At 66.4% G+C, this 25901-nt stretch overlaps 2 protein-coding genes across 11 annotated transcripts in view; one reads left to right on the top strand and one right to left on the bottom strand.

Moving 5' to 3' along the window:
* Positions 1-243: 243 nt before the first annotated feature.
* Positions 244-4389, top strand: LOC111161139 (PICALM interacting mitotic regulator). Of its 2 annotated transcripts, XM_022524655.1 has the most exons (5): positions 244-263; positions 749-1077; positions 2180-2439; positions 2909-3004; positions 3618-4389. In XM_022524655.1, the coding sequence occupies exons 2-5, from the start codon at positions 784-786 to the stop codon at positions 3682-3684; spliced, it is 717 nt and encodes a 238-aa protein (XP_022380363.1). In that variant the 5' UTR covers positions 244-263; positions 749-783; the 3' UTR covers positions 3685-4389. The 2 variants fall into 2 exon arrangements, with proteins under 2 accessions (XP_022380363.1, XP_022380364.1); XM_022524656.1 differs by lacking the exon at positions 244-263 and having other exon boundaries at positions 734-1077; positions 3464-3679.
* A 198-nt stretch (positions 4390-4587) lies between these two features.
* Positions 4588-25901, bottom strand: part of LOC111161181 (PITPNM family member 3) — a 61945-nt gene continuing 40631 nt past the window's right edge. For 3 of the 9 annotated variants that reach the window (XM_022524735.1, XM_022524738.1, XM_022524737.1), the window contains exons 7-20: positions 24736-24925; positions 24360-24482; positions 23846-24030; positions 21835-22007; positions 20660-20830; positions 19514-19708; positions 18951-19099; positions 16917-17033; positions 14739-14855; positions 14355-14503; positions 13971-14135; positions 11902-12085; positions 9665-9793; positions 4588-8514 (exon numbers count right to left, since the gene is read on the bottom strand). In XM_022524735.1, the coding sequence (XP_022380443.1) occupies positions 8212-8514; positions 9665-9793; positions 11902-12085; positions 13971-14135; positions 14355-14503; positions 14739-14855; positions 16917-17033; positions 18951-19099; positions 19514-19708; positions 20660-20830; positions 21835-22007; positions 23846-24030; positions 24360-24482; positions 24736-24925 (2350 nt within the window). In that variant the 3' untranslated portion in view covers positions 4588-8211. Of the gene's footprint in view, positions 8515-9664; positions 9794-11901; positions 12086-13970; positions 14195-14354; positions 14504-14738; positions 14856-16916; positions 17034-18950; positions 19100-19513; positions 19709-20659; positions 20831-21834; positions 22008-23845; positions 24031-24359; positions 24483-24735; positions 24926-25901 lie in introns of those variants that run through there. The other 6 variants (XM_022524736.1, XM_022524739.1, XM_022524742.1 and 3 more) reach the window with 6 other exon arrangements.

Below are 25901 nucleotides of genomic sequence, written 5' to 3'. Positions count from 1 at the left end.
CGCGCGGCCGCTGGACCGCCGAGACAAAGGGGCGGGCCCCCGCTGCGGCCCCCTCCCGCGGGAACCGGGCGGCCAGCCAATCGGAGGGCAGCAGCCCCGCCGCGAGCGCGGGGTCCAATCGGATCCCGGGCGCGGCCGCGCTGCGCAGACGCAGCCAGTCAGCGGCGAGGACGGGCCGGGGGCGGACCCGCGCGGAGATTCAAACCGGCGGGGTGGGCGCGGAGCGGCCGGCGGGGCGTGCGGGGGGCGCGGGGGGCTGTCGGGTGAGTGCGGCCCGAGGCTCGGCGGCGCTTCCGTTCCCACGGGACCGGACGGGGCGGGGGGCTCCGGGCAGGACGGGCGCGCATGCGGGGCCGTCGGGGGCTGCGAGACGCAGACCGGAGAGTGGGGGGAGGTTGCGCGGCTGGAGTGCCCCGGGATCCCGCGAGTTCGCCAAAGGGCGTCGGACGCGGCGCCGGCGCAGGGAGGTCGGCGAGGGCCGATCCTGCCTCCCCGCTTGCGGCAGAGAGCCGAAAGGAGGCTGGATGGAAGACGGGTGCTGTGGACATTGGCGGGCAGGGACCGCAGGGCAGGCGGAGCTGCCTGTCCATCCTCCGCCCTCCTCTGACCTCTCTTCCAGGACACACCCTCCTTCCCGCACCCACAGCTACCAGGGGCCTCCACACCCAGCCCCAGCTGCCTTGTGCCCGTGGGGCCCGGGGAGGGTAAGGGGGCTGCCGTGCTGACCTGCCTTTTGACCTCCTCCCAGGATCTGGTGGGCTGAACAGTCTCTTGGCCAAGCAAATGGCTTCCAGGTGGCCGGGCGTGGGGACCTCAGTGCGCCAGACACCGCTCCAGGACCAGGAACAGCTGGAGGAGGAGGACGGGCCACGGCCTGTGGCCGGCCATCTGGAGACCTCAGGCGGGGCCCTGGGCTCCCTGTGCAGACACTTCCAGAGAAGGCTGCCTCTGAGAGCCGTCAGCCTCAACCTCGGGGCAGGGCCCTCCTGGAAACGCCTGGAAAGCCCCGGGCCAGGGCAGCAGGGCCTCCAGGCTGCGGCTCGCTCTGCTAAGAGCGCCCTGGGTGCTGTGTCCCAGGTAAGGCCGGCAGCGTTACCTGTCCCTTAATTCAGGCTTCTGTGGCGCCAGACAGCTGCTTCCCAGGATCCCTCTGAGGAGGCAGAGCCAATGAGGACAGGTACGCAGTCCAGAGGAACCAAGCCCCACAATGGCAAGAGGCCAGAGCTGCGTTGTGGTGGGGTGACACGCAAGGGCATAATGGGGGACACCAAACACAGGAAGCTTCTGGAGGTGACCACAGAACTACCCAGGAGAGGGGCAGCGGGAGGGGGCCGTAAGGCAAGCAACATAGTGTAAGTCCCTCTCCAGAGCTGGGGGGAAGCCTGGGTGTGGCCAGAGGGTGGAGAGCAAGGATGGGAAGGGCACTCAAAAATGAGGGAAGGTGTCACCCAGGAGGGACAGAAGCCGTGAGGATGGACCCACCCCCAAGGAGAGAATGGGGCCGGGCGTCTCCTTGGGGTCTGACTGGGGACCCGAAATCCCCAGACCTTCCACTGAGAGGTCCTGAGCCAAGCGTCAGTCTGGTCTGTAGGAGCCCCAGCACAGATTTGTCCCCCGGGGCTCGGAGACACGAAATGAGACGGTCAGCCCTCGGCCACACCACCTGCCATACGGAACGCGGGTCTCATTCTGACCTCTGCCCTCTGGCTCTGCTGGGGCAGATGTTCTGGGGGGAGAGGAGCCGGGCGGGTCCAAGAGACCCTGGAGCTTGGACTTGCTGCTGTGGGCAGTGAGGAGCCCCAGACGGCTTCCGAGCCCTTGGGTATCCTGTCAGCCGGCCCAGAGAGGACTGCACCCGCGTGCAGCGTGAACCACTGGGTGAGACCAGGGGCCGGTCGGGGGTGGGGGGTGGCAGGCCCGGTCTCTGGGCTTTGTTGGGAGAGTCAGGGGCGTTACGGGTCCCGGAAGGGACTGGGTGAATCCGTACTCACTCCCCGTGGCTGCGGCGGATCGGGACCGGGACCGTTTCCCAGGGGCTTGTCCACGCCCCTCCCCCAGGCCCCTGAGCTGCCGGTGTCTGCGCCCGCTGGCAGGCCGTGGGGCGGGAGGTCCCATCGCGGCTCTTGGGAGAGCGCCCCTTGGCGATGGCCACGCTCACCTCTCCCTGCACCCGCCACAGAGAATCCAGGAGTCCTGCCACAGTGGCACCAAGTGGCTGGTGGAAACCCAGGTGACAGCCAGGAGGAGGAGGAGGGGGGCACAGAAGGGCCCCCGACTGTCCGGAGCTGCCCCTGCCTACGCGGCCCTGGACCCATGGGAGAGGGACAGTCCCCGGCTCTCTGCCCGTGGGGGCCCACGCACCTACCCCCTGCGGCGGTCCAGGAGGGAGGCTGCCCTCCGCAGCCCCTACTCCTCCACAGAGCCCCTCTGCTCCCCCAGGTAAGAGGGGCAGTGCTGGGGCCCCCCGACGAAAGCTGGGCCCCCTCCTGTGGCTGCCAGGGGCACCTGGAACTGCCAGCAGCCGCGTTCCGCACCACCACCCCCTGCCAGCCGGGGGCCTCGGGAGGTCCTCCAGGGCCTCAGTTTCCCTACCCATCAAAGACATGAGCCTCCGATGAGCCCGAAGCAAGTCTAGATGGCAGCTGGAGGCCAAGGCTCCGTTTCCATGGGGGCAACAGCAGGGCTGACCTGTCTGCAAGGTCACCTGCCCTTGACCTGGGCCTCGAGCCTCTGTTCTCTGCCAGGTGCTCCAAGCTGCGCCTGTGTCACTCCTGGGGGGGAGGGGGCAGGGGGAGGGTCTGGGACAAGGTATTCCCAGCCCCCTGGACATTGCCCCAGTCCAGGGCAGCTTGGGAGGGGCTCATTTCAGGTTCCCACGGGTCACCGGGGTGGCTTTTCCCTCTTTCAGCGAGTCTGACAGTGACCTAGAACCTGTGGGAGCAGGACTTCAGCATCTCCAGCAGCTGTCCCAAGAGCTAGATGAGGCCATTGTGGCAGAAGAGAGGTGAGCCGGCATTTCTGGGGGACCTCTTTGCCCCTGGTTCTGTCCTGCTGTGTGACCCTGGCCTACCCCTGCCCCTCGCTGGACCTCCCTCTGCTCATCTCTAACGTGAGGGGAACAAAACACGTAGGGCCCTGGTGCCATGTATGTCCATCACCTGGAACCCCCCCAGGCCAGGAAAGACCCGCCCTTCCTCCAACATTCCCCATGGCTGCCCTCTCCTGCCTGCCCGTGGAACTGGGAAGAGCTCTGTGGCCACGGTGGCATTTCTGGCCTGTCTGCTCAGGGCCCTGGAGGCAAGCCTTGGGTCTGCAGCTGCCCAAGCTTGGGGCCAGTCCCCATTCATACAATGGCCATGATGGGCTCCTGGGTGGGACCCAGCCAGCTCCGGTATGTGGCAGGAGGTCCCCTCCGAGCCCGCAGCCCCATCAGCCTCTGTCCCTCCCGCCCTCCCATCTCTAGTGGCAACATGACGGACATGACCGTTTCTCTCATCCGCGACTGAGGACGTGCCTGCAGACAATGCCTTCCTCCCAGACATCTTCCTTGGGCTCTCCTCCTCCTCCTCATGCACAAACAAGTGCACAAACAGAGCCTTTTCTGGAAAAACCCACAGAGCTGATGGGCCCAGCAGAGCCGGGAGTGTGCGAGGCATCCCGCCTGCCTGGAGCCAGAGCCGCTGACCTCACTGACCCCATCATTAGCCGAGCATACCGGCCACCTTCCAGCTCCTGGTTCTGGGGGGATGACCATGGCGCCCCCACTTCCCTGCTCTGAGCACAGAGGGGGCACAAAGGGAACTGTGTATTGTGGGAAGCAAGCCACATCTGACCACCGCGCCCTCACACGAGGATCCGTGTGTCCCCGTGAGCTCCGAGGACGGCCCTGGGGCCACTGCTAACAAGGACCCAGGTGGAGGCTGCTGGGCGGGGGGGGCCTGCTCCTGCCCTGGCCACATCTGGTTCTGTCCTTGACCACCCACCCCAGCCCGAGAATCATGTGGGGAGAGGCTGGGGTGGTTCACTCACCTCCCCTTTTGGGCTTGGAAACTCACCCCACACTTTGTGGCCACGTCTACAATGGGAAGCCCGGGTAGCAGAGGTCCTGGGGGGCCCTGAGCTGTGCGCCCAGGAGGCAGACCTTTGAGAAATCAGCCCCTGGACTGACCAGTTCCAGGGACCCTGGCTCCCGTCCCCGGGCCAACCCCGAGCCCGAGCCCGAAGCCCCTGGGCCCACAGATCCCTATTTATCCCCAGCACAGTGTACCATGAGTATGCGGGGAGGGGTAGCACTGGTCAGTGGCCATTTCTGCTGTCGGCAAATTATTTAAGAAATCTGCTTTGTCATTTTACTCAAAAAAAAAAAACTACCAGTTGACTTCTCTGGAGATAACGATGCTTTTTCATAATAAAGACTCTGCCTCTGTGACATCTGTTCTCTGTGTCGCACACACAGACACGCACACCCCACTGGAGGCAGCAGGGCTGGGCTCCCCTCATCCTCCCTGGCCAAGCCGCCGGCCCCCAGCTCGGGGGGCGGGGAACGAGGAACAGAAAACATCCCTCAGCTTTGCTCAGGACCAAGAACACCTTAAAAGCAAATCAGGTTTTTATTTCAGTGACAACATTCGAGAGTTAAAAACCAGCTCACATCAAAATCAAGACTAGTTTGTAAAAATTGTTGAACTCCATAGTGCTAAGCGTGGGTCTGGTTAGAAATCTGGTATTTTACATGTTCTCTAACGGATTTTGTACAAGGCAGCCATGAGGAGTGGGAGAAACCGTTTTCAGCACAACCATCCTGCACAGGTAACACTGACTCACACACTGAGGAACAGCCAGGCCACAGACAAGGTCAGACAGGCCGCCCCGGCGGAGTAAACAAATAGAAACGGACAGTGGGGTCCCAGGGTGGGGGCCCCCGCGAGCGGGCTGCTCCTGTCCTGCCCCTCCCTGGTGTCACCTGCCACTCTTTGTCCCAGCGAAGGTGAGGTCAGACTCCGCGTTCCCTCCTGGCCCCAAGAGCAGGACCAGGCCAGGACTCACTGCTGCTCAGGGACCTGACCCTAGCTGTGATTTTTACTAAAGTTCCCCCAAGCCTAGAAGGAGGGAGGGAGAGAGGGGTAGTTTCTTTTGGCGGAGCGGAAGAGAATAGGTTTCCAGAGCACGTGGCACCCAAACCCGGGAATCTGCGGACATTGGTTATTTAAGGCGGGGTCAAGCCGCGAGGCTCCTCCGAGGTCCGGGCGCCCCTCCCGGGCGGGGCGGGCACCGAAGCTGGGCCGGGGGCTTCCGAGCAGAACCAGCGCCATCTCGGCACCTGCTGCCACCCCCTCCGGTGTCTGACTTTCTTTTAAAAATGGGCGCCGCACTCTGCCCGCAGGCCACGTCGGGGGCGCAGACTCGGCTCTCAGGTGGTAGAACGAGCCTCTCCCTGCTTCGGGGAGCCCACGCCCCGGCCACCCCCGGAATGCGGGGTCCACACCTACTCTGCCCCGCCCCGCGCCCAAATAGGAGGCCATTCACCCGGACGCAGGAAGAGTTGGCTTCTTGAAACACGTGTTTTGTGGAGCCTCAGGGAGGAGTCGCGCGAACTTCCGAAGAAAACCCATGATGCCCGAGAGCGGCCGGCCGGGCGCACTGCACGCCCCCGGCAGGGAGAGGGCGGAGGAGGGCGGCAGGCAGCGCTGCGGCAAGGACAGCCCCCGGGTCGGGAAGAACAAACATGCCACAGGAGAGACGAGGAGCTTTGGTCAGGCGGGAAGAGGGGATCCCGGCTCCCCGGGAGCGGGCGCACCGGGAACTGGAAGGGTTCTCTGGAAAGCAGCCACACCGGGGTCGCGGAACGGCTCCGGGGAGAGGCAGGGCCCCCCTCCCGACAACAGCGCCACGGGGTGCTTTGCTTCTCTCCGACTGGAGCGGACGGACGCGACAGAACAGGCGGCTAGTCCATGGGGCGCGTGTGGGCTGGAGTCGCGGGAAAAGCGGGGGCAGAGGGGGGGCCTCCCGCGCAGAACCCCACTGCGCCTGCGCCCGGCTTCAGCGTCGCCGGCGCGAGTCCTCCGAGCTCAGGACAGGATGGGGGTGGCCTCCTGCCCGGTCCCCCACCCCAGCTCCAGACCAGCCCTCGGAGCCCCGCTCACTGGATGCAGGTTCCCTGCGGGGTCCTGGCGCGGTCTCTGTCTCCATCTCTCTGGCTTCCAGCCCGGGGGTCGCAGGGCAGAGAAGGCCGAGCTCCCCCGAACGACTGTATCACCCACATCAGTAGTTCCGCGAAGGGGACGCGCGCGGCGCGGCGTCGCGTGTTCTGGAAACGGTGGAAGCGGCTGTGCGCGCGCGCTGCGACCTCGCGGAGCGCCCCACGGATGGAATGTGGACGGAGAAGTGGCCCCCGCGGACCACCGGGCGGCAGGGCCAGAGCGGGAGCTGCCCGCAGGTGGGGCGGGCGGGGGAGGACACCCTGCAGGTGGGGCGCGCGCGTCTGCCGCGCTGGAAGAGAATCGTGTCCAGGAGCGCGCGGGATGGGGGCTGGGAGCCCGGCCCCCCTCCCGTCCCAGCGGGAGGCCTGCTTTGCCCCACAATTCACAGGGCGGTGCCAGCTCTCCCCGCCAGCAGCCGCTGTCAGGGGGAACGCCAGCCACGCGGGAGCTGTAAGAGGTAGACGCCGAGTGGAAGCGACATGGTGCCCACGTGGGTGCCTGCTGCGGACACAGACGTCTAGGCTCCGGGGCAGCCCGGCAGGGGGGCAGCCCTGTCTGGAGGAGCTGAGCCAGCTCTGGGGCGGCCAGAGGGGGCCCTGAAGCAGGCCACGGCCGCCCACGGTGACAGCAGCTGGGGTGCAGAAGACCCAGGCCCCCTGCAGGGGCTCGCAGCAGGATGCCTTGGGCAGGCTCTGAGGGGCCCTCCACTCTGGGAGCCAAGCCCTGCCAACCTCAGAGGATGAGCCAGGAGGGTGAGGGCACCAAACCCAGCAGAGTGGCAGGCGGAAGCAAAGAGAATACAACAGTTTGAGCCAAAATCACATGAACCCCCAGAATGCCTGGGTCTCAGCTCTGTGCCCTCCAGGAGCCAAGAGTGAGAATCAGTCTGAGCAGAGGTGGGGAGGGCGAGTCAGATCAGTGCCCTTGGAGCGATGTCCCTGTTCCTGGGACACATGGTTTGGGCAGCAGTGGAAAGCAAGCTACCCCATGGAGCAGGGAGCCCTTCCCAGTTTCCCATCCCCATCCCCCTCCCAGGGGCTTCCTGTGAACTGGTGGGGTGCTCGGTGCCCACAAGAGGCCCCCAGAGCCCCCCTCAGGCTGCGTGCAAGGGGCACACCAGGCTTTGTGTAGCTCCAAGTGCAAGACAGCCCAGGAATCAGAAACCCGCACCAGTCTCAGCAGAGAGACCCACCCAATCCCATATGGAAGGCAGGCCTAGAGAGGGCGAGCAGTGGGCTCCAGGTCTCACAGCCAGCCAGCTGGGCCAGAGCTCATGGCTGCAGCCTCACGGGGGAGGGCGCCAGGCAGGGCCCTGGGAAGAGGAATGACTGTCCTCATGGGCCACAGGAGAATGGTAACAATACCGAGGACAAGACGGGGACAATGGACAGCCGCAGGAGGACAGACCGTCAGCACCAGACCCCGACCCCCCAAGGCCCTGGACAGACATTGCAAACACAGGAGGACCCAGGGGATATCCTCTCACTCCCAGAAAGTGGCCACTTATTCCCAGGAAAGCCAGGAGGCCCAAGACGGTGACCCGGGATGCGACAAGAAGGATGGCGCCAGTGCCGCTCACCCCTCCAGCAGGCAGCCAGAAAGCCGTGCCTGCCAGGGGCCACTGGCCCCCAGTCTGGGGGCTTCTCCCCTCCCTGCCCGGCACCTCCAAAGCCTTGGGAACCCAGCAGGATGGTCAACTCCGTCCAACCCTCCTGCTCCAAGCAGGCCCACTCCCCAGGATCACACCCACACCAGCCCTGACCTGGGCTTGCGGTCACGGGCACTGCACAGGGAGGCAGCCGCGGCTGCACACAGACCCTGGGATCTTCCCCTCGTGGCCCGGGGAGCCCCCCCGCCCCGGGCATGGCAGGGTCCCTCCCCGCTCTGGTTGGACACTGCTGGACAGACACGGGAAGGAAAAAGCAGGAAAAGGCCCATCTCGGGGAGCAGCAGCCCCTCCCAGCCCGCGGGCAGCCGGCAGGGCCCCCCTGCTCTGCACACAGCCCGGTCCTCAGGGCACCGACTCGAACTTGGGGGGCCCGCGTGTCCAGCTGAGCGCGGCCAGGGGCCGCTCGTGGTCCTTGTCAGACTCGGGCTGGCTCTGCGCCCGCTCAGGCTTGGGGTTGGCGGGTGGGTCGGGCTGCTGCACGGACATGGTGCGGCGCAGGTGGTTCCGCTTGCGCAGGAACTCGGGCTGGGCGTGCAGGCCAAAGCTGCCCTTGCGCAGGACCATTCTCGAGTTGTTCTTCTTGGGGCGCGAGCGGTGGCCGGCCTCCAGCACCGCCAGGTGCGCGGCGTAGCCCTCGCTCAGAAACTGCAGGGGCGGGCGGGGGGACAGGCGTCAGGCGGGAGGGGCCCTGTGCTGCCGCCGTCAGTGTCACCCCGCACCGCCCTAGCACGGTCTCCAGCTTCGCCGTAGAGCCTGGCGGGAACAGGGAGCTCACCAACGCGCACAGCTCCCTGCCCGGCCTCCGAGCCCTTCCATCTGCACCCGTGGGGCGCACCAGAGCTCCGGATTCTTGATCGGGGTCGGGGGGAGGCCCCCATCCTTGCCGCTTGCCACTGAATCCCCCAAATGCAAGTTTGTCCCATCACCCAGCCCCTACCCCACTGAACTCCATCAGGTCTTGGCCCCCGCAGTGCCCACCCCCCCACTGGGTCCTCAGACCCCAGCTCCCCAGAAAGTGGGCTGCAGACAGCAGTAGCTGCAGGACCAAGCAGAAGAATCTCAGCCCCACTGGGACTCCAGAGTCCGAATCTGCATGGGGTAAGCCCCCAGGACGGGAGTGTGCATCAGAGCCGGAGAAGCCCGCCTCGGTTCCCCCCCTGGGCGGGACACCGTCTCTGACCCGGGTCCCACCCTGGGGGCGCTGTCTCTGGCCCGCATCTGCTGGTCGCTGTCACACCCCACGTCCCAGGGGATCATCACCTTCCCTTCAATCCCCTCCTCCTCCAACCTGCTCTCAGCCCCTGGGAGGGCAGCACCTGCCTGCTGACCCTCGCCAGAAAGAGGCTGTGAGCCAGGCCCTGCCCCCACCCCCGAAGCTGGGGCTCCTGCTGTCACCCCCGACCTCTGCCGCCATTGCTCCTCAGACCCCAGGCCTTTCCTGAACAAGTCCTTCACATTCCCGAAAACCAACCCCGCCCCCGTCTTAGCTGTTCCTCCCTAGGGGGCCACCACCCCGTGCTCCATGTCATGCATTAGGCCTCTACGTTCCCTCTACCCCGCTGGGCTGGATGAGGGGACACCTGAGTCCACCCCCTGCGCCCCACATGGCGCCTGGTCCCGGGCACGTACCCACTAGAGCGGGCGGAATGAATGAAGGGCTACGGACCAGAGAGAAGCATCAGCCGCCTACGCCGCCAAACCCCACCCCCACCCACCCCCCCCCCCCCCCCACCCCCCCACCCCCCCACCCCGCCCAGCCCCACACCCTCCCGCAGGCCCCGCCCAGCCGCCCCACCTGGCACTGGGTCTGGTACTTCTTGGCGGGCCGGCCCACGATGAAGATCTGGGAGGGCGGCAGCCCCAGCACGCTGTAGACCGAGATGTCCTTGGTGGAACCGTAGGCCGCGCTGATTCTGATGAAACACTGAAACACAGGCCCGGCCGCTTCACCCCGCGCCAGGGCGAGCCCCTGCAGGAGCCGCCCGTTCCACCCCGCCCTGCACCAGGCCAGCTGCAGGGGAAGTCCGGACCCCAGCGCCTGCGGACCCCATTGCACGGGGTGTCAGGGGACGCGGGGCCAGGACTGGAGGCCCGTGCTGTCTGGCCCCGACCCGCAACCTGTGCCGTCCACAGGAGCCCGGACTACAGTGTCCACCGGCTCCGGGTCTGGCCACCCCCAGAGACGCCCACCTTCACACTGTTCGCTTTGAGCCCCCACTCTGATCCCACCATCGCTGGGAACAGCCCAGCGACCGCCTGGGCCTCCACCCTGCCTTCTTCAAGGACAGTGGCCTCCGGCACTGAACTCAGAACGGCCTCTCTGGGCTCTGAAGGTCCCATCCCCACACCGCGCCCACTCCTTTCCTCCCAGTCACTCACAGCTTCAGCCCTCACGGGCCAGGGCCCCTCCTCCTCCCTCACCCCGTCCCCGGAACTGCTCCAGGGTCCACATTCCCGCTTCTAGGGGCTAGGGGACCACGCGGCTCTGGTGCCACAGCCTCCTCCTGCCCCCCCAGAAAAACTCTGCCCAAGTCCCACCTCCCACCCTGGCCACCACCAGCCCTGGGGAGGGCTGTGCCCCAGCTGTGACCCAGCTGTGAACCAGCGAGGGGCTTCCTCCGTAGGGAGGGGCGCCCGGCCCGGTCCCACTCCTGCTCGCACCTGCACTTGCCAGCAGGGAGTGCACCCCCACCCAACCACCCCTGGGACCTGACCCTTCCCCTGCCAGAGTCCCTGACGGTCCCTGCCATTCTCTCCAGCCCCACGGCCACCCCCTGGATTCCAGTCAGCCTCGCCCTTGTTGGCCTCCCCACCTCTCATTTGTCTGACCGTGCAGGGAACTTTCTGCAATGCTTCAGTCACTGCCGCTGCCCGGCTTTCGACCCTTCCATGGCTCACCCATTCCCCTCAGCAGAGTTTATGGTCGGCCTGGTTTGCAAGGTTTTCAAGGCTCCTGATGACCTTCAGGCCTCTGATGACCTCCAGGCCTCTGGTCCTGCTTGACCTGGGCCTGACCCTGTACACACTAACCTCTGAGAACATCTCAGGCTCCTGTCTACCTCAGTGCCTTTGCACAGGCTGTTTCTTCGGTAAACTCACACTCTCGCTTCAGGACTCAGCTCAAAATGTGCCGCCTCCTAGAAGCCCTCTCTGCCCTCCCCAGGCAAAGCCACGTCCGTCCTCCTTGCCAAGAGGCCTGTGCTCATGGTGGACCACGAGGCTGTCAGTTTACCTTTCTTCCTCTGGATCAGGGACTGGCAGGCTTGGTTGCGAAAGCCCAGACAGTAAGTGTAGGCTCTGCACACTTGTGCCCAGCGTGAGCACTGTGTAAGCAAGGAACACAGCCGCACTTGACTACAACGGTGTTTACGGGCACCAAAATCTGCGTTTCCCGTCCTCGTCACACCATGAGCCATGATTCTCCTTTGGATTTTCCCCTAACCAACGAAAATTACAGAAACTACATTCTTAGGTCCAGGTCCACAGACAAAGGCTGTGGGTACCCTGAGCCCTGGGCCGCTCTCCATCAGGGTCTCTCCGAGTACAGAATGGGCCCCGTGTGCTATGTCTGATGCAGGACGGGGAGGCAGAGCGTGCTCCTGTCTAAGGAGCTCCCTGGGGACGTTGTGCTGGGGCCTGAGTCCCACCACGAGGACCGCCCTGGCTCACAGTGCCGGAAGGAAAGCAGAGCTCGGTGGCCCGAAGCAGGACCCGGATGGAGCAAAGAGGCCACTGAGGTGTCCACTGAATGAGTAACCAGGCATGGAGACAGGAGTTCAGGCTTGGGGGCAGGAGATAAAGGTGGAAACGTGGGACTCTGGGATTGTGGGCGAGTCACCGAGCCTCAGGGAGCCTGGCCGTCCTCATGGGCCCCCACGGACAGCACCCACCGCTCCGAGTTGTGCCGGCTCACGGCGAGGTTCACGGATGCGCTCTGCACCCAGGCATGGGCTGTAGGCAGAAGGCGGAGGGGAGGAGCACACGGCAGCGTGCGGGGTCCAGTCTCACCCCTGCCCAGCCGCGGGGACTCACCTCCTGCACGAGGTTACGCAGGAAGATGGCCTTCTGCCGCAGGGGGTCGTGCACAAGCCCATCAGAGAAGAAGATCATGCCCTGGGGAAAGTTGTGCTGAGACAGCCAGGAAACCACCCGCTGCTTCTGCATGTCTGGCCGGCCCGTGATGTACAGAATCAGATAGCCCAGGTCCTGCCAGTGCCTGCGGGCACACGGCACATAGGTCCAGCCCCAGAGCCTGCAGCCGCCACGCTCCCCACCCACCTCTGCCCGGGCCAGACCCCACAGCCTGCAGCCCCTACACAGCCACCTGTGGCCCCCAGCCCTCCCAGCCTCCCCACCCTCTCCCCTGAAGCCCCAAGCCCCCAGCCCCCACCCCCCCCCCCCCCCCCCCCCCCCCCCCAACCCCCCCCTCCCACCCACCTGTGGCCCCCAGCCCCCACCCACTCTCCCACCTGCTGTCCCACCTCCAACCTGCAGCCTCCCTACAGCCCCCCGCAGAACCCAGCCCCCCCAGCCCCCACCCCACAGACCTCCTGAGGAGACCCCAGGAGAACCAGGGGGAAGGATTCCAAAGTCACAGGGAGCTGAGCCCAGGAGTACCAGACATCTCCCAGATGGCCCACAGGCACCACATGCCCACGATCAAACTGACCCCCACTGCTGCCCCCTCTGCTCCTGTCCCCTTCTCCCAGGGGCCTCTGATGGCACTCACGTTTCCTAACAGAGACAAGCCAGCTCTGCCTGCCCTGCTGTTCCTGCTGTCCCCATGTCCCCCCTTCCCGTCCCTGAGCGCCTCATCTTCCAGCAGGATCTGACCCACCCTCCCCCTCAGCTGGGTTCTCTGCCCTCGCTCACAGCACCCCAACTCCAGCCCAACCTGGGCAGTCCCCCAGGACCCCGGTGTCCATCTGTATGGTGGGGGCATGAGTGGACACTGCCCCAGAGGGCTGTCCTTTGGCCAATAGGGACCAGTCCCAGACATGCCTAGAGAGGCGTGCGGGCATGGTGTGTGCCACAGGGCAGCTTCCTAGCTATCCTTAATGAGGCTTCACACACCTACCCCCACTGCTCCGTTGGCTCCCCGTGTCGTGTCCGAAGGTCTCCCTCCTCTGCGCACCTGGGAACCCCAGCACTCTGCCCCAAAGCGTCCATTCCCCCCAGCCACACACAGGGCAGCGCTGAGGCCCATAAGCCTTGTGCTCTGTGGCTGACCCATCTCCTGGGCAGCCTCTGTGGCTTCCTCTCCTTCTCTCCTCCGCATACCCCTGCCTTTCAGGGCCCCCTCCTCCAGGAAGCCTTCCCAGCTTCCCAAGCAGCACCAGCCCAGCAGGAGAGTGTCCACTCTTGACTTCGCTTGCAGCCGTGCGTTTGCTGGGCTCGAGAGGTGGCACCCAGGGAGCCACATGTCCCACATGTGTACCTGCACGTGGTCCCTGCCCCTTGAGTCCGGGTGGACCCTGCCACTACGTACAACCCACAGACCACAGTGGGAAGGTCACCGTGACTCCCAAGGCTGGGTCATAAGAAGGTTTGTAGCTTCCCCCTTGGTGCTGAGGAGACCAGCCACGGGGGGGCAACCACGTGGACAGAGAGCAAGCGAGCCCCGCCAAGGAACAGGAGCTCACCTGAGTACAAAAGCCACGTGGGACCCCAGCCCAGGGGACCACAGATGAGCCCCAGCCCAGACAGCCACCTGGCTGCGAGTCGTGGGGACCTGTGACAACACCCCGGCAGAGCCTGGGCAGCCCACAGAACCACGAGAGGTGGAAAGGCGAACGGTTATTTTTGGCTACTAAACACAGAGCCCTTTCTCGCAGCCAGACACGCTCCAAATACTCAGATCGCGTCTGGACCATCCTGACTGGGGTCGGAAGCCTGGAGGCCAGGCCTGATCCGCTGCAGGGATGGGCGGACACGGCGAGGGAGCGGGGAGCTGGGGTCCGCGAGCGGCAGGGCGTTTCCAGGGGACCCCGAGTCCCTGAGACCAGGACTTCCCGGCCCAGAGAGCACACGGCCATCTCCCCGGGCTGCAGGCCTCCGCCCCGACGGCAGGACACCCCCCCTTGTGGGGAAGGAGCACTCACCGGACGACGTCTACTGCGCCTGGCCGGACCTTGGGGTCACTGCCCATGATGGACACGCTGGCGGCGAAGGACCCGTCGATGCTGAACACCACGCACTCCATGCCCCGGGGCAGCACCGTGAGGTAGCTCGTCGCGAAGGTCTGGTCGCCCCTACAAGGCACCTGCCTGCGGTCAGCCGTGCGTCCGAGTCAGCTGTTAGCCTGAGGCCCGAGGTCAGCCTGCAGCTGGGGTCAGAGCTCAGTCTGGGGCCGGGGTCGGAAGGAAGCTGGCTGGCGGCCCCGTCCGTCCTCCTCTCTCCCCACGGATGGGCACAGGCCCGTGGGAGGGCGCCCCGAGGCCTCCACCTCCAGACGGCCCAGCTGGCAGGGCCGTGCGGCGTCTCACCTGACAACCATCTTCACGGGGTAGACGCCGACCCCCAGGCGCCGGGGCCGCGGCACGCTGTACGTGATCCGGCCGCTGCCGTTGGTGATCTCAGTGTCCAGGTGCACCCAGCGGCCCGAGGACGGCTCCGCCATCACCAGGATGTCCACCTGCCCACGGCGGAGGGTGGGGACTCCCTGAAGGCCGGGGAGCTCTCCACCCGCTGCCCTCTCCGCCTAGTGCCCCGCCCGCCTCTCAGACCCACCGGGGTCCCGCCTTTCCCTGGCTCCCCTCTGAGACCTTCTCCCGGCTCCCACCCCCCCCTATAGGCAGTCAGCACCCCCCCCACCAGCCCCCGCCCCTCCTGCCACATGCAGCCCACGAGGGGCAGCGTGGACCCCGTACCTTCTCTCCGGTCAGGGCCACCATGTCAAGGGGCCCGTACATGAAGCGCCCCACCAGGACCTGGGGGCCGTCTTCGGCCGCGATCACGTCGTTGGCCCGGTGGTTCGCAGTCACATTCTGGAAGAACAGAGCAGGCTCAGCCGGGGCTGGCTTCTTCCTGACACTGTACCTGGGACGACCAGGGTGATGTGTCCCTGCTGCACCATGCCTTCCCGGGAGACCTTCTGAGCCGGGGTCCACGGGACCCTCGAGAAACAGGCCCATGGACCCCAACGCTGTCTCCAGGGACAGACGAGCTCGCTCTGCTCCTGACCGTCCTGCACGGCAGCAGCCGGTCCCCTGACTGTCCTCCTTCCCGGGTCCCGGCTCACATCCTGCAGCCATTTACTGGGACGGGGGGATGGGCCAGAGCAGAGGGAGTGCGTGAGGAGGCCATCACGTGAGGAGGCTGCGGGAGCCTGCACCATGCTCCGGGACATCCTGGACACCGAGTCATCTCGTCTGTGACCTTCCGCCGTCCCCGTCCTTGCACTTGTGGTTTCGCTCACCCTGCGGCTCCAAGGCCTCCTGGCCCACCCACCAGGCCCGGCCTCGCTCCCAGACCTGAATCCCTCAAGCCGGTGACCGTCCCCCTCCAGAGCTCTCCCCACACCTGCCCGGGCTCCCCTCCAACCCTCTTTGGAAAGCACCGAGGACTCGTCGCGCCCAGGGATGCAGTCCCAATCCTGAGCTGACCCTGTGTAAACCTTCTAGCACGTGTCCCGCTGCTCCCGGCCCAGCCGTGGCTCACCCTGGCACCCCAACTCTGTGTGGCCCAAAGGCCAGCCCAGCACCAGCACCTCGCCAGGAAGCCCCCCGCAGACAGCTCTCCCCGCCTCCCCCATGGGGTCTGCATGCGATTCAGCGGCAGGCCCCTCGCGGGCATGGGTCCCTGAGCTGGGCGCTGGGCACGCGTGGAGGAAGCAGTCAGGATCCTGAGTTAGACACAGTCACCACAGGCCCCCCAAGAACACTCGAGGGGCAAGAGTCGATCGTGCAAATAAACCGTGGAAGATGCCCGTATTGCCCGTCACCGGGGAACACAGAGCCACACCACCAGGAGACCCCAGGTGCACTTGCCAGGGCGGCGGGACCCCTTGTCGCTGCCCCCCACCCCACAGGGTGCAAAACAGTGCAGCCTCCTCGGAGAAGCCTGCCAGCTCCTCCCACAGACAGACGGCAGCTGCCGCTCCGAGCCGCCCTTCCCTGCCGGGTCTGCACCCCCAGAGTGAGAACACGTATCCGCCGAAGGCCGGCAGCATCGCTCCCAGCAGACCAGAACGCCCGGCAGCCGGCGAACAGGTCAATGGGTGTGTCCCTGCAAGGGAGACCGCTCGGCCGCCTGCTCGGCCATGGAGACGCCTGGAACCCCGATGCCCCACAAGAGAAGCCAGACGCGGACGACAGCACGCTGTGTGACCCACACACAGAGGCGGGCGAATCGACAGACAGTGGCACTGGGGGGGCGGTGCGCTGAGGGGCACGAGCAAGGGGTCTGCCCCCGAGGCCATGAGTGTGTTCCAGAATGGACGGCAGTGAGGTCTGCACACGTCGGTGACCTCGCCGAGGTCCACGGAGCGGTGCAGGTGTGCACGTGGTGTCAAACGTGGCTCTGGCTCAACATGCGCATTCACAAAACCGGCCAGTGCATGCAGCGCCGGTCACCTCCTGCCCTCAGGACTGTTCTCAGGGTGCACAGCCGATGTTCCCACCAGACTCGAGGGGCCCACCAGGGCAGGGGCTCTGCCCTAGGCCCCACGCTCCCTGCCGCAGGGGAAACGGTGGCCACACCCACACTCGAGGACCGCTGGCCGAGTCGGCACGTGCGCTTATGCCTCCCAAACTCCTATTCATACTTCAACACCCTGCAGAGGTGACTCTTGCTCACGAAGCCCTGCGTGGCCTGGCCTGAGAGTCCTTTTCTCCGTCTTCTTCCTCTCTCTCTGTCGTGGTAAGTACCACAGAAGGCCATGCTCGGGAGGCGAGCCCCACAGTCGTGGGCAGCACTCTGACTCAGGTCACACCTACGGAGGCTGCACCTCCAGCGACTCCTCCGGAGCCAGCATCTCCCCGCCGCCCCAGCCGCCCCTGGAGCCCAGGCCCCCACGCCCCCGCTCCCGGCAGCCACCGTGCACGCACCCGCAGCTTGACCTGCGTCCGCTTGCGGAGCCACTTCTCCCGGGGCTTGGCGGGGCTCAGCGCCGTGGGGTCGAGGCCTGCACTCTCCTTGACGGTCACCGTCTCATAGCGCATCACCTGACGGACAGCGAGGGAGCAGGGCTCCAGGTCAGCCCGAGCCGGCCAGCTCCCTCTGTCTGGGGTGTCAGGCCCACTCGCCGGCCTGGGACACTCAAGGGGGCTGGGAGCCCCAGGACCCAGCAGGACCCGGCAGGACCCAGGACCCCAGGACTCTCAGGGGCTTGGCTGGGGCCCCTTTTGCCCGCTCTGCGCCTTGCTCCCGCCCTGCTCCCCATGCAGCCCCCCTGCTTGGCCCCTCCCCACCGGGCGTGTTCTCTAGCCCCCCGAAGACACTGCCTGCAGTGCCCGTCCTGAGGATGGCCTCTGTGCCTCCCAGAACCGTGGCGTCTCTCCGTGGCCCCCACAGTCACACCCCATGAAACACTCACCCTTTGCAAGGCTCCCACCCGCCCCACCTCCCTCCTGCACCCGCAGCTGGCAGGCTTGCCCCAGGCCCCAGCACCATTCTCCAGGAGGCCCCTGACTGCGCCCTGCCCCCGCTCAGAGGCCTGCTCCCCTCCGATGCTGCCCCGCCCTCCCGGACCCGCCCTCCCGGACCGTCCTTTGTCCTCCAGATCCCAGGCTCCCTCCCCAGGGGACTCCCTTTGTATCCGGGCACATGACCACAGATCTGGCCTTTGTCCGGTTCCTTGCCATCTCCTGAACGCTGAGAGACTGTAGGTGTCCTTTGTTTCTTAGTGAGGGGCATTTGGGCCCCACCTAGGGGGAAGCCGGTGGCCGGGAGAACCCCAGTCCCACCCCGACGGCTGGGGCTGGAGGTCGAATCAGTCAGCAGCAGCCACTGACTTGACCAGTCCTGCTGGGGAGTGAGGCGTCCACGGAAACCCAGAAGGAGGTGGTTTGCAGAGCTTCTGGGTCGTGGACGCATGGAGATTTGGGGACAGTGGTGCTGGGTGGGGCACGGCGGCTCTGTCCTGTCCCGCACGTCGCCCTGAGCCCCTCTTCCACCCGCTGTTCCCGAGTCATGCCCAACACACTGACAATCCCGTGAGTGAAGGGTTTCTCTGGGGTCTGGGAGCCGCTCTTGCGACCTGATCGAACCCGAGGCAGGCCTGTAGGATGATCTTGTCCGGCCCTGGCGACAACCTGCACTTGGGGTTCGTTCCTGTGAAGGCTGGCAGCCCGGGGGGGCCAAACCCCCAGCCTGTGGGATCGGACGGGGCCCCCAGGTAGGTGGGCTCAGAGCTGGGCTGCTTTGGCAGACACCCCGCTGGAGGGGGAGAGCTGCCGGGTGTGGGGCAGCGCACACGCGGGAATCAGGGGGCCGTGCCATCACTGGCTTACATGTCATCCATGTCTGCCCCGAGCTCCAGACCCCAATCCCCGGCCGGCACCCCCTCCTCCAGGTCCAGACCTCAGACTTGGCTTCCCACATCCCAACCTGGCCCTGCTCCTCCCCAAACCTAGAAGCCACCCCCCAGTGCTCGGGGACCTCCCCTCTGTCACAGCCAGCGGCCCCTGGTGCCCTGCGCCAGCCCCCAGCCCCCAGCTGCTGTCCCCCAGTTGGGCTCCCAGGCTCGCCTCACAGCGGGGCTCCGGCTCTCCGGCCCACCAAGCAGCAGACACGGGTTCCCCCTGACAAGTCCCGTCAGTGGGTCGCCCTCCCTTGCCCAAGCCCGGCCGTGGCTTCTCGTGGACACGGGCGCCCCTGGCTCCCAGCCTCTCTGAGGACACCGAGGCCCTTGGAGGAGCAGCCATTGACCACTCATCTCCGTGTCAGAAGACGGGGACGTCCTCCCAGGTACTCTTTCCTGCGTTTTCTAGAAAGCACCGACCTGAAGCCACTGCTCGTCCCGCGACCGACTGCCTGACCACATGACCCGGGCCTGGCTGACAGCTCCGGGACCCAGGGTGGCCAGCAAGGCAGCCCTCCCCCATGCGCCGGGACGGGCCCTCCGGGAAGGGGCGCCGCACCTGTCGCAGGATGAAGGCCACCACGTCTGTGGACTCCCAGTAGCTGGCGTGGAAGAGGTGTGGCAGGGCCACCGTGGGGAAGGCTGTCAGGACGTCGGGGCAGTACAGGGCGTAGTCGATGCGCCTGGCGCCCCACCACCTGGCTGTGACTGTGGGCCCGACAGTGGGGTGAGGACAGCGTGGCCTGCTTGGGTCCCGACTGACCCACGGGGCTGTGTGGGCCCAAAGCACTGAGCCCCCAGCCTCCCGCAGCCCCTCGCCCACCTGCCCCCAGGGCGGGGGCTGCACATGGGTCCCTGGCGGTGGGTGCCGGCCCCGCAGAGACGTCCACTCTCATCCCGGGATGCAGGGACGCCCAGTGGGGAGACGGAATGCCGGGGAGAGGACTCGGGCTGGGGTTGAGGTCAGTCTAGGCCAGGGCTCGGTCCACAGGGCCCTGTCCAGGCCCAGAGCTCAGGGCTCAGTCTGGACTTCCTCTGCGGCTCCTGGCCTGCCCTCTACAACCGCCCTGGGGAGGCCCCCTCGACTTCCAACCAGGCGGGGCCCCGAGGACCTTCACTCACCGTGGGAGGCACCCACTGGTGCGAGGCTGTCCGAGGACGCCGAGCTCTCACTATGGGAGCTGCCCTGGCTCGTCCTCCGTTCCGGGTGCTGGGCCCGCAGGCCCTGGGGAGACGAGGAGGGGGCATCCGGAAGCGGCGGGCTGTCCCGTGAGCTGCCTTCCAGGAAGAGGGGGCTGTGGCCACGCAGGGCATCCGCTGCGGGGGGAACGTCACAGTCGGGGCGTGGTCCTGTGTCCCCCAGCCCGTACCACCCACCCCTTGGGGCCCCCGATGGGCCTTCTGCACCCCCAACCTCTTCTAAGACGTGGGTCGTGCAGGCACAAGCTGCGGAGCACGGGCTGAGGTCACAGGTGACCCGGAACCACATGCTCTCTCATCCAAATGCCTCCCTGGGCCGCGTGGGCCCGCACGGCTCTCCAGCCCGGGGCAGGACCACGCACTCGAAGGTTCATGGGGGCTGGTGTGGACCCACTTCTGCCAGTGGGAGCTCCTGACTGCTAGGACTTTGGGAAATTAAGTTTCTGTTACAGATCAGGGCTGGGGCTGGTTTTTAAGCCTGAATGAACCGCAGGCCCAGCAGCTCCCCCCGACCTGGTCCAGAGCTCGGAACAGGCTCCAGCCAGACTTCCTCACCTGGGCCGCCGCCCAACCCAGGCCTCCTTGCCCCTGACTGGCTCACCCCACTCGAGCCCCAGAGGTCACTGGCCCTCCCCCAGCTGCCGTGTCCCTGCTCCCCCTGCAAAGTTCCTCTGGATCCCCATCCTACAGCTCGTCCCCACCTGTCCCAGTGCCATGGTCCAAGGCCCCCTGTTTCGTGATGCCCACCAGGCTGGGACACTCCTGGACCTGCCCCTCCAGCGTCAGCACCCAGCGTGGACCCCTGGACTTGCAGTCCAGGCCGGCAGCTCGGGCCGTATGCTGGCGCCAGCTGCGGGAAGCCATCGGGGGGCAGGGCCTAAGCCCCCTGTCGCCTCCCGCAGAGCAGATGCACACCGCCAGGGGCTGGGAAGGCAGGCGAGGCGGGTGCTTCCCCCACCGCCTGTCCGTCTAGAGCCTGCAGACCTGCTCTGCGGGGGCTGGTCCCCCTTCGGCAAGCTGGTGGGGCCAGCCCGGGGCCCGGCACGCTCGCACACCCCACGAGCCTACCCAGGAGGAGGGACTGTCCGTCGCCCAGCGGGAACCTCTGGTAGCGGGGCACGCTGACCGGCGGCACCAGGTGGAACTTGGGCTCCAGCAGGGGCTCCAGCCGTGAGGCCGAGGGGTCAGCACAGTGGAAGAAGCTGTACACCTGGCCACAGGCGGGGCGCACGTGGAGGCCTGCGGGTGAGAGGGCGCACGGGGCCCTTCTAGTTCCCGCCCCCCGAGTGCAGCTTCCAGTCGCCCACCCCTGCTCAGGAACCTGCCACGGCCCCGACGACCCACAGGAGCATAGCCGCCACACTGAGTCCGGCGCTCAAGGCCGATCTGCCCCCCGCCCCCCAGGAGCGGCAGCAGACGCCCAGCGCGGCGGCTCCCCCGTGGTGTCCCTCTCTCCCAGTGTCCTTGCTCAGGCAGCCCCCCTGCGCCCCCCCCCCGGCCCCGGTCAGACTCCGGCAATCCCGTCCCGCTTTCACGTAGCCGCTGCCTGATCTGCAGGGCAGACGGGGTCCCTCGCTGTGGTCAGCGGCCCTCTCCCCAGCGGCCCAGGCCCCAGGCTCCAGTGGCCAGAGCGGCAGAACACTCCTCCCGCAGACCAGCAGGCGTCTCCACTGAGGCTCCCCGTCCACCAGGCTCAGGGGACTGGCCGCTCCAGTGTCCAGGAGCCCTAGGTTTCCCTGGCAACGCCAAGGGCGGCCACAGGACTCTGCCTCACCCCCAGCCCGCTCTGGGCAGGCCTTCCCCCTTCTCTTCTGTCCCGTTGGGTGCACGTTGGGGGAGCGCTGCTGCAAAAGGAGTTTGGGAAGTCCCGGAGTGCGGACCCTCGAGGTGCCCTAGCCTCTGGGACTCCCTGAGCCCCTGTGACAGCACTGGTTGGAGCAGGTCGTGTGCTGTAGGCCAGTGTGGGGGGGGCAGCTGTCCCAGGCTGGGGGCCCCAGGTGCGCTGACCAGCTGCCGCAGGCCTGTGAGCCTGCACGCCAGGGAAGGAGGGCAGCGGGGAGCAGACATGGCATCTCTGAACAGGGGTGTGAACCCCCCGTGCCTTTGCCCCATCAGGGGACACGGCCGTCTCCCCCAACCCCATCCCCCCGCTCTCCCTGTGCCCCACCCTCTCCCCCAGATGGAGGGCCTGATGGCTGCTGCAGACACACAAGGCCCCTCGGGCCACAGCCCAGGCCACCCACCGTCCAGCCCAGGCAGCACCGTCCTCCGCATGGCCAGGACCAGGCCCAGGGGCGAACCGAAGAGGAAGAAGTCGGACACATCGAAGTCCAGGCGGCCCAGGCTGACCTCAGGTGGCTGGGACGCCCTGGGTGCGGGGGGCTCGGCCTCGTCCTTCAGCACGCTGGAGTGGATGCTGTCCCGGGGAGGGAGAGAGCCAGGAGGGCCGTTAGGGACTGCGTGCGGGCTGAGCGGGAAGAGCCCGGCCCTCCGTGTCTGCACTGGCTCCGTACCGGCTGCCACGGCCCGCCCACGCGTCCTCTGAGGGCCAGGTGGGAGGCTTTGGGGGCCATCGGCCCTCCACCTAGGGGGCTCCGGTGCCGGGGCCGGCGGGCAGCCAGAAGCGACTCTCAGACAAATGCACACGGCCACCCTCCGACAGCACTGTATTTCCCCAGCGGGGCCAAGAACCTCGGAGCCCCGAGCACCCCGCACGTGGGCAGCCCCGTCCCCATGGTGCCGGCTCTGTGGGGAGGCCTGGCCGGCACACACGGCCCCAGGGGGCGTCAGCCCCACTTCACAGCCGGCAGACACAGGTGCAGCCAGCTGTCACCTCCCTCCCCTGCAGTCTGCGGGGAAAGGAGACGGAGAAAACCCCACAAATCCCAACCAGTCCCACCCCAGGCACGCTGCCCCTTGGAGCCCAGGCCGACACCCTGTTGGGGACAGGAGTGCACCACTGGGATGGACGGACCACAGAGCCGGGGGCCTCCTGACCTGCCAGCTGGCCTGGAAGCGCAGCTCAGAGTTTAAGACCGCCCAGGGGCCCCCGAACTAGGCATTGGTTAACGGCACACAGATTCAGCCAGAACCTTCAAGATGGACGTCCGAGGGGATTTTGGAGGTCACAACGGGACCAGTGCCGGTGAGCGGCCTGCCCTCTGCGAGCAAGCGTCCGGGAGCTGGATCTGAAGGCTGGGGCTCCCCTCTGTGCACCGCGAGCCTCTTATGGTGAGGACGGCGCTGGGGCTGGGTGGTCCACATGGGGGATCCGGACGGTCCCTACCACACACCAGCTACGTCACTGCCCGAGAGATGGCCATCCGTTCCCAAGGCACAGAGCAAAGCCACTGACCGCTTCCGACTCTCCAGATCCGGGCCCTCGTAAAGGGGTGAACCGGGAAGGTCGTGGTTTCACGTCGCAACCCAGACATGAGCTGCGTTACAGTCTGAGCCTCAGCGACGCGGAGCCTTTGCTCCAGCCGAGTCCCCTCCAGGAGGGCGCCTGGGACACAGCCCTGACCCACGGGACCGTCTTCGCACAGGGAGGGTCACCGGGGCTCTGCCTGCAAGTCCCAAGAACTGGGAGAAGCCCCTGATTCAAGTCCTGCGACGAGGTGAAGCGTCCTCACTGATAAAATACTCCCCGTGGAGAACGCTCCTGACTACTTATCACGCGGGGAAAAGTCAGGAACAGTCGCGAGACAAGGGGTTTTGTCCAAGTAAACCGGTATGGGAAGCACGTGAAGGGTCCACGCAGAAAGGAGGGCCTCGGACACGCCCAGAGCAGGTCTGCTTTGCAGAGTCTGTGATGACCTCGCCGGACCGGTCACGGTAAGAGAGGGGGCAGGAAGCAGAGGGGACAGAGGCCGGGGCGCCCCTCCCTGCATGGGCCAGCACCGGTCTATGTCCTGAGTGCAGGTGCAGGCGACTCACGGAGCTCTGGGCAGGAGGCAGCGCCCTGGGGCCTGGGGGCCGAGATGTGGGCCGTGTGACCCCGGGAACTCCCCCGTGGGGGCCACTGTGTTTGGGGGAATATGGAGAGCACACTCCCGGAGTGGCTCCCAAAACACCCTGTCTGCTCTCGGACCACGTCCTCAGAGCCGTCGGCGAGGCTGGGGGCAACGAGGCCCGGGGAGGGGGCCGTGCTTTCCTGGGTCCCTGCTGGTCCGGAGCGGAGCAGGGGCAGGGCACAGGCCACCTCCGAGGCCGGGTCCCCTCTGCCGCGGACAGGGCGCAAGAAGGGGTGCTCACCTCGACAGGAAGGTGTGATGCTGGGCGACGGCCTCACAGTCGTAGGTGGACGAGTCGCTCTGTTTCCGTGGCAACGGCCTCTGGGGCCCCTCGTCCTCGGGCGCGCTGGATACGTCGATGCTGCTCCTGCTGAGGCGCTTGCTGCCAGCCAGACCGCATGCCTCGCTCACCACGACCGGGCTGTCCTTTGGGGCCACGCAGAGGACAGAAGGGCACCGCTGCCACCGGAGACGCCACCGGAGACGCCAAGCCCTCTGTCCTGAGATGTGCTGGGTGCGCGCTCCCGTGGGAGCCAGCCAGCAGCAACGGGCGGGTGTCAGGCGCGGGCGACCCCTGGGACTCTAGACCCAGCCCGCGCCGAGCCCCAGTCCCGTAGGGCCGCGAAGCCACGCCACCCAGGCGAGTCACCTCGGATACGTGCGCAGGGCTGACGTCACCTCCCCCAGGAGAGGCCCCTCCCAGGGCCAGACCCCCGGCCTGTCCCACCACCCTGTCCCCACCGTCCGGCCCGCACCTGCGTGCTGCTGATGCTCCCCTTCCGGCTGCTGCTGCCAGGGCTGTCCCCCGAGGGCCCTGCGCTATAGCAGATGGCGTCGAAGGCCAGGAGGCCCCCCACACAGTCCCCGATGAGACACACCTGGAGAAGACACAGCTGGGACCAAGGCCTGCCCACTGCTGACCCCGCACTCCCTACCCAGCCAGAGCACCGGGAGCCTGTCCACGGGAGAGGAGAGAGCCTGTCTCGGTGAGACATGACAGAGCCCACCAGGGGACAGATGCTCAGGCTGCGGTCATGGTTGGCCTGGCGACGGCTCAGGCCAGGGTGTTGCAGGGGTCAGACTCGGGCCTGGGTCGGGCTAGGGCAGGGCAGGTCGGAGAGGTCGTCCTACCTGCCCACTGAAGCCAATCCCGTCCGGAGACTTGAGGAACTCCGCGTAGACCTGGTTGGCCCGCTCAATGACAGTCGCCACTGCGTCCTGGTAGCGCGGGGAGGAGATGGCCAGCAGGGGCAGGGCAGCCAGAGGGACGTGGTCCTGGCTGTTGCCAAGGCCGCCGTCATCGTGGCTGTAGGGGTTCAGGCTGCAGACAGGGTCAAGGGAAGCCCAGCCAGGCTCAGGCAGGGGCCGGTGTGGGGCTGCACACTGGGCAGAAGGGAGCACAGGCACGAGCCGGCCATGGTTAGGCCCCCGCTTGGGGCTCTAGGGGAGGGGCTGAGCGAGAGCCAGAGGAAACAGGGCACAGGCAGGGGGCTTGGGGGCAGACTGCGCTGACTCCCCTGTGCGCTGTCCTGACTCCGCCTGCGCCAGCCTGGGATGTGGGCCTGGGGTCTCCTGCCTTCCCCTGCCCTCTTCTACTGAGCCCCAAGGGACACCCCCATTGTGGGGAAGCCACCTGGTGTGGACTGGGGAGGGGGTACATATCATTAGAGCAGACTTCCTAGAGGAGGCGGACTTTGGACTAGGTCTCAAGGAAGGCTTCAGGGATGCTAGGAAGGAGGAAGGAGAGCCTTCTAAGCGTGGGGTCCTGTGTCAGCCACTGCTTGGAGATGGGCACACAGCTGCAAACGTGACCTGTGTCCATCCTTCTCAGGAGAGGGTCAGAGCCTTTGTGGCCCTTGTGAAAGGCGGGATCCCAGAAAGGACTAAGAAACCCTGCCCTACAGCATCTCCACGGCCAGTGGACAGTCCAGGACCTTCGTTTCCCTGCTTCCCCTCCAGCGAGTCCCTCCATCTGTGCATGGCTCAGACCCCTCTGGGACCAGCCCCCAGCGCCCACCCCAGCCCACACCCCCACCCGGCACGCCTCTGTCCCCTGGCATGTCAGGCCTCACTGGGCAGAGGACCAGCCCTCTGCCCACGGCCCGAGCTCAGGCTGACGAACCCACTGGGGACTGCACAGGAAACAGGACAGGCGACCGGGCTCAGGGTTTCCTGAGCAGGTGGCAGAGCCCTCGTGAAGGGCAAGGCTGGCCTCACGGCCATTCCTCATCTCCAAAGAACACAAATTAGAGGAAACAGGCCTCAATTGCTCCCCGAGAGATTTTAATTAGCCGAGT

Source organism: Enhydra lutris, unplaced genomic scaffold, assembly GCF_002288905.1.
Source record: "Enhydra lutris kenyoni isolate GAN:26980312 unplaced genomic scaffold, ASM228890v2 scaffoldscaffold82, whole genome shotgun sequence".
In the NCBI taxonomy this organism is placed as follows: Eukaryota; Metazoa; Chordata; class Mammalia; order Carnivora; family Mustelidae; genus Enhydra; species Enhydra lutris.
This window is presented reverse-complemented; position numbering and strand designations above follow the sequence as displayed.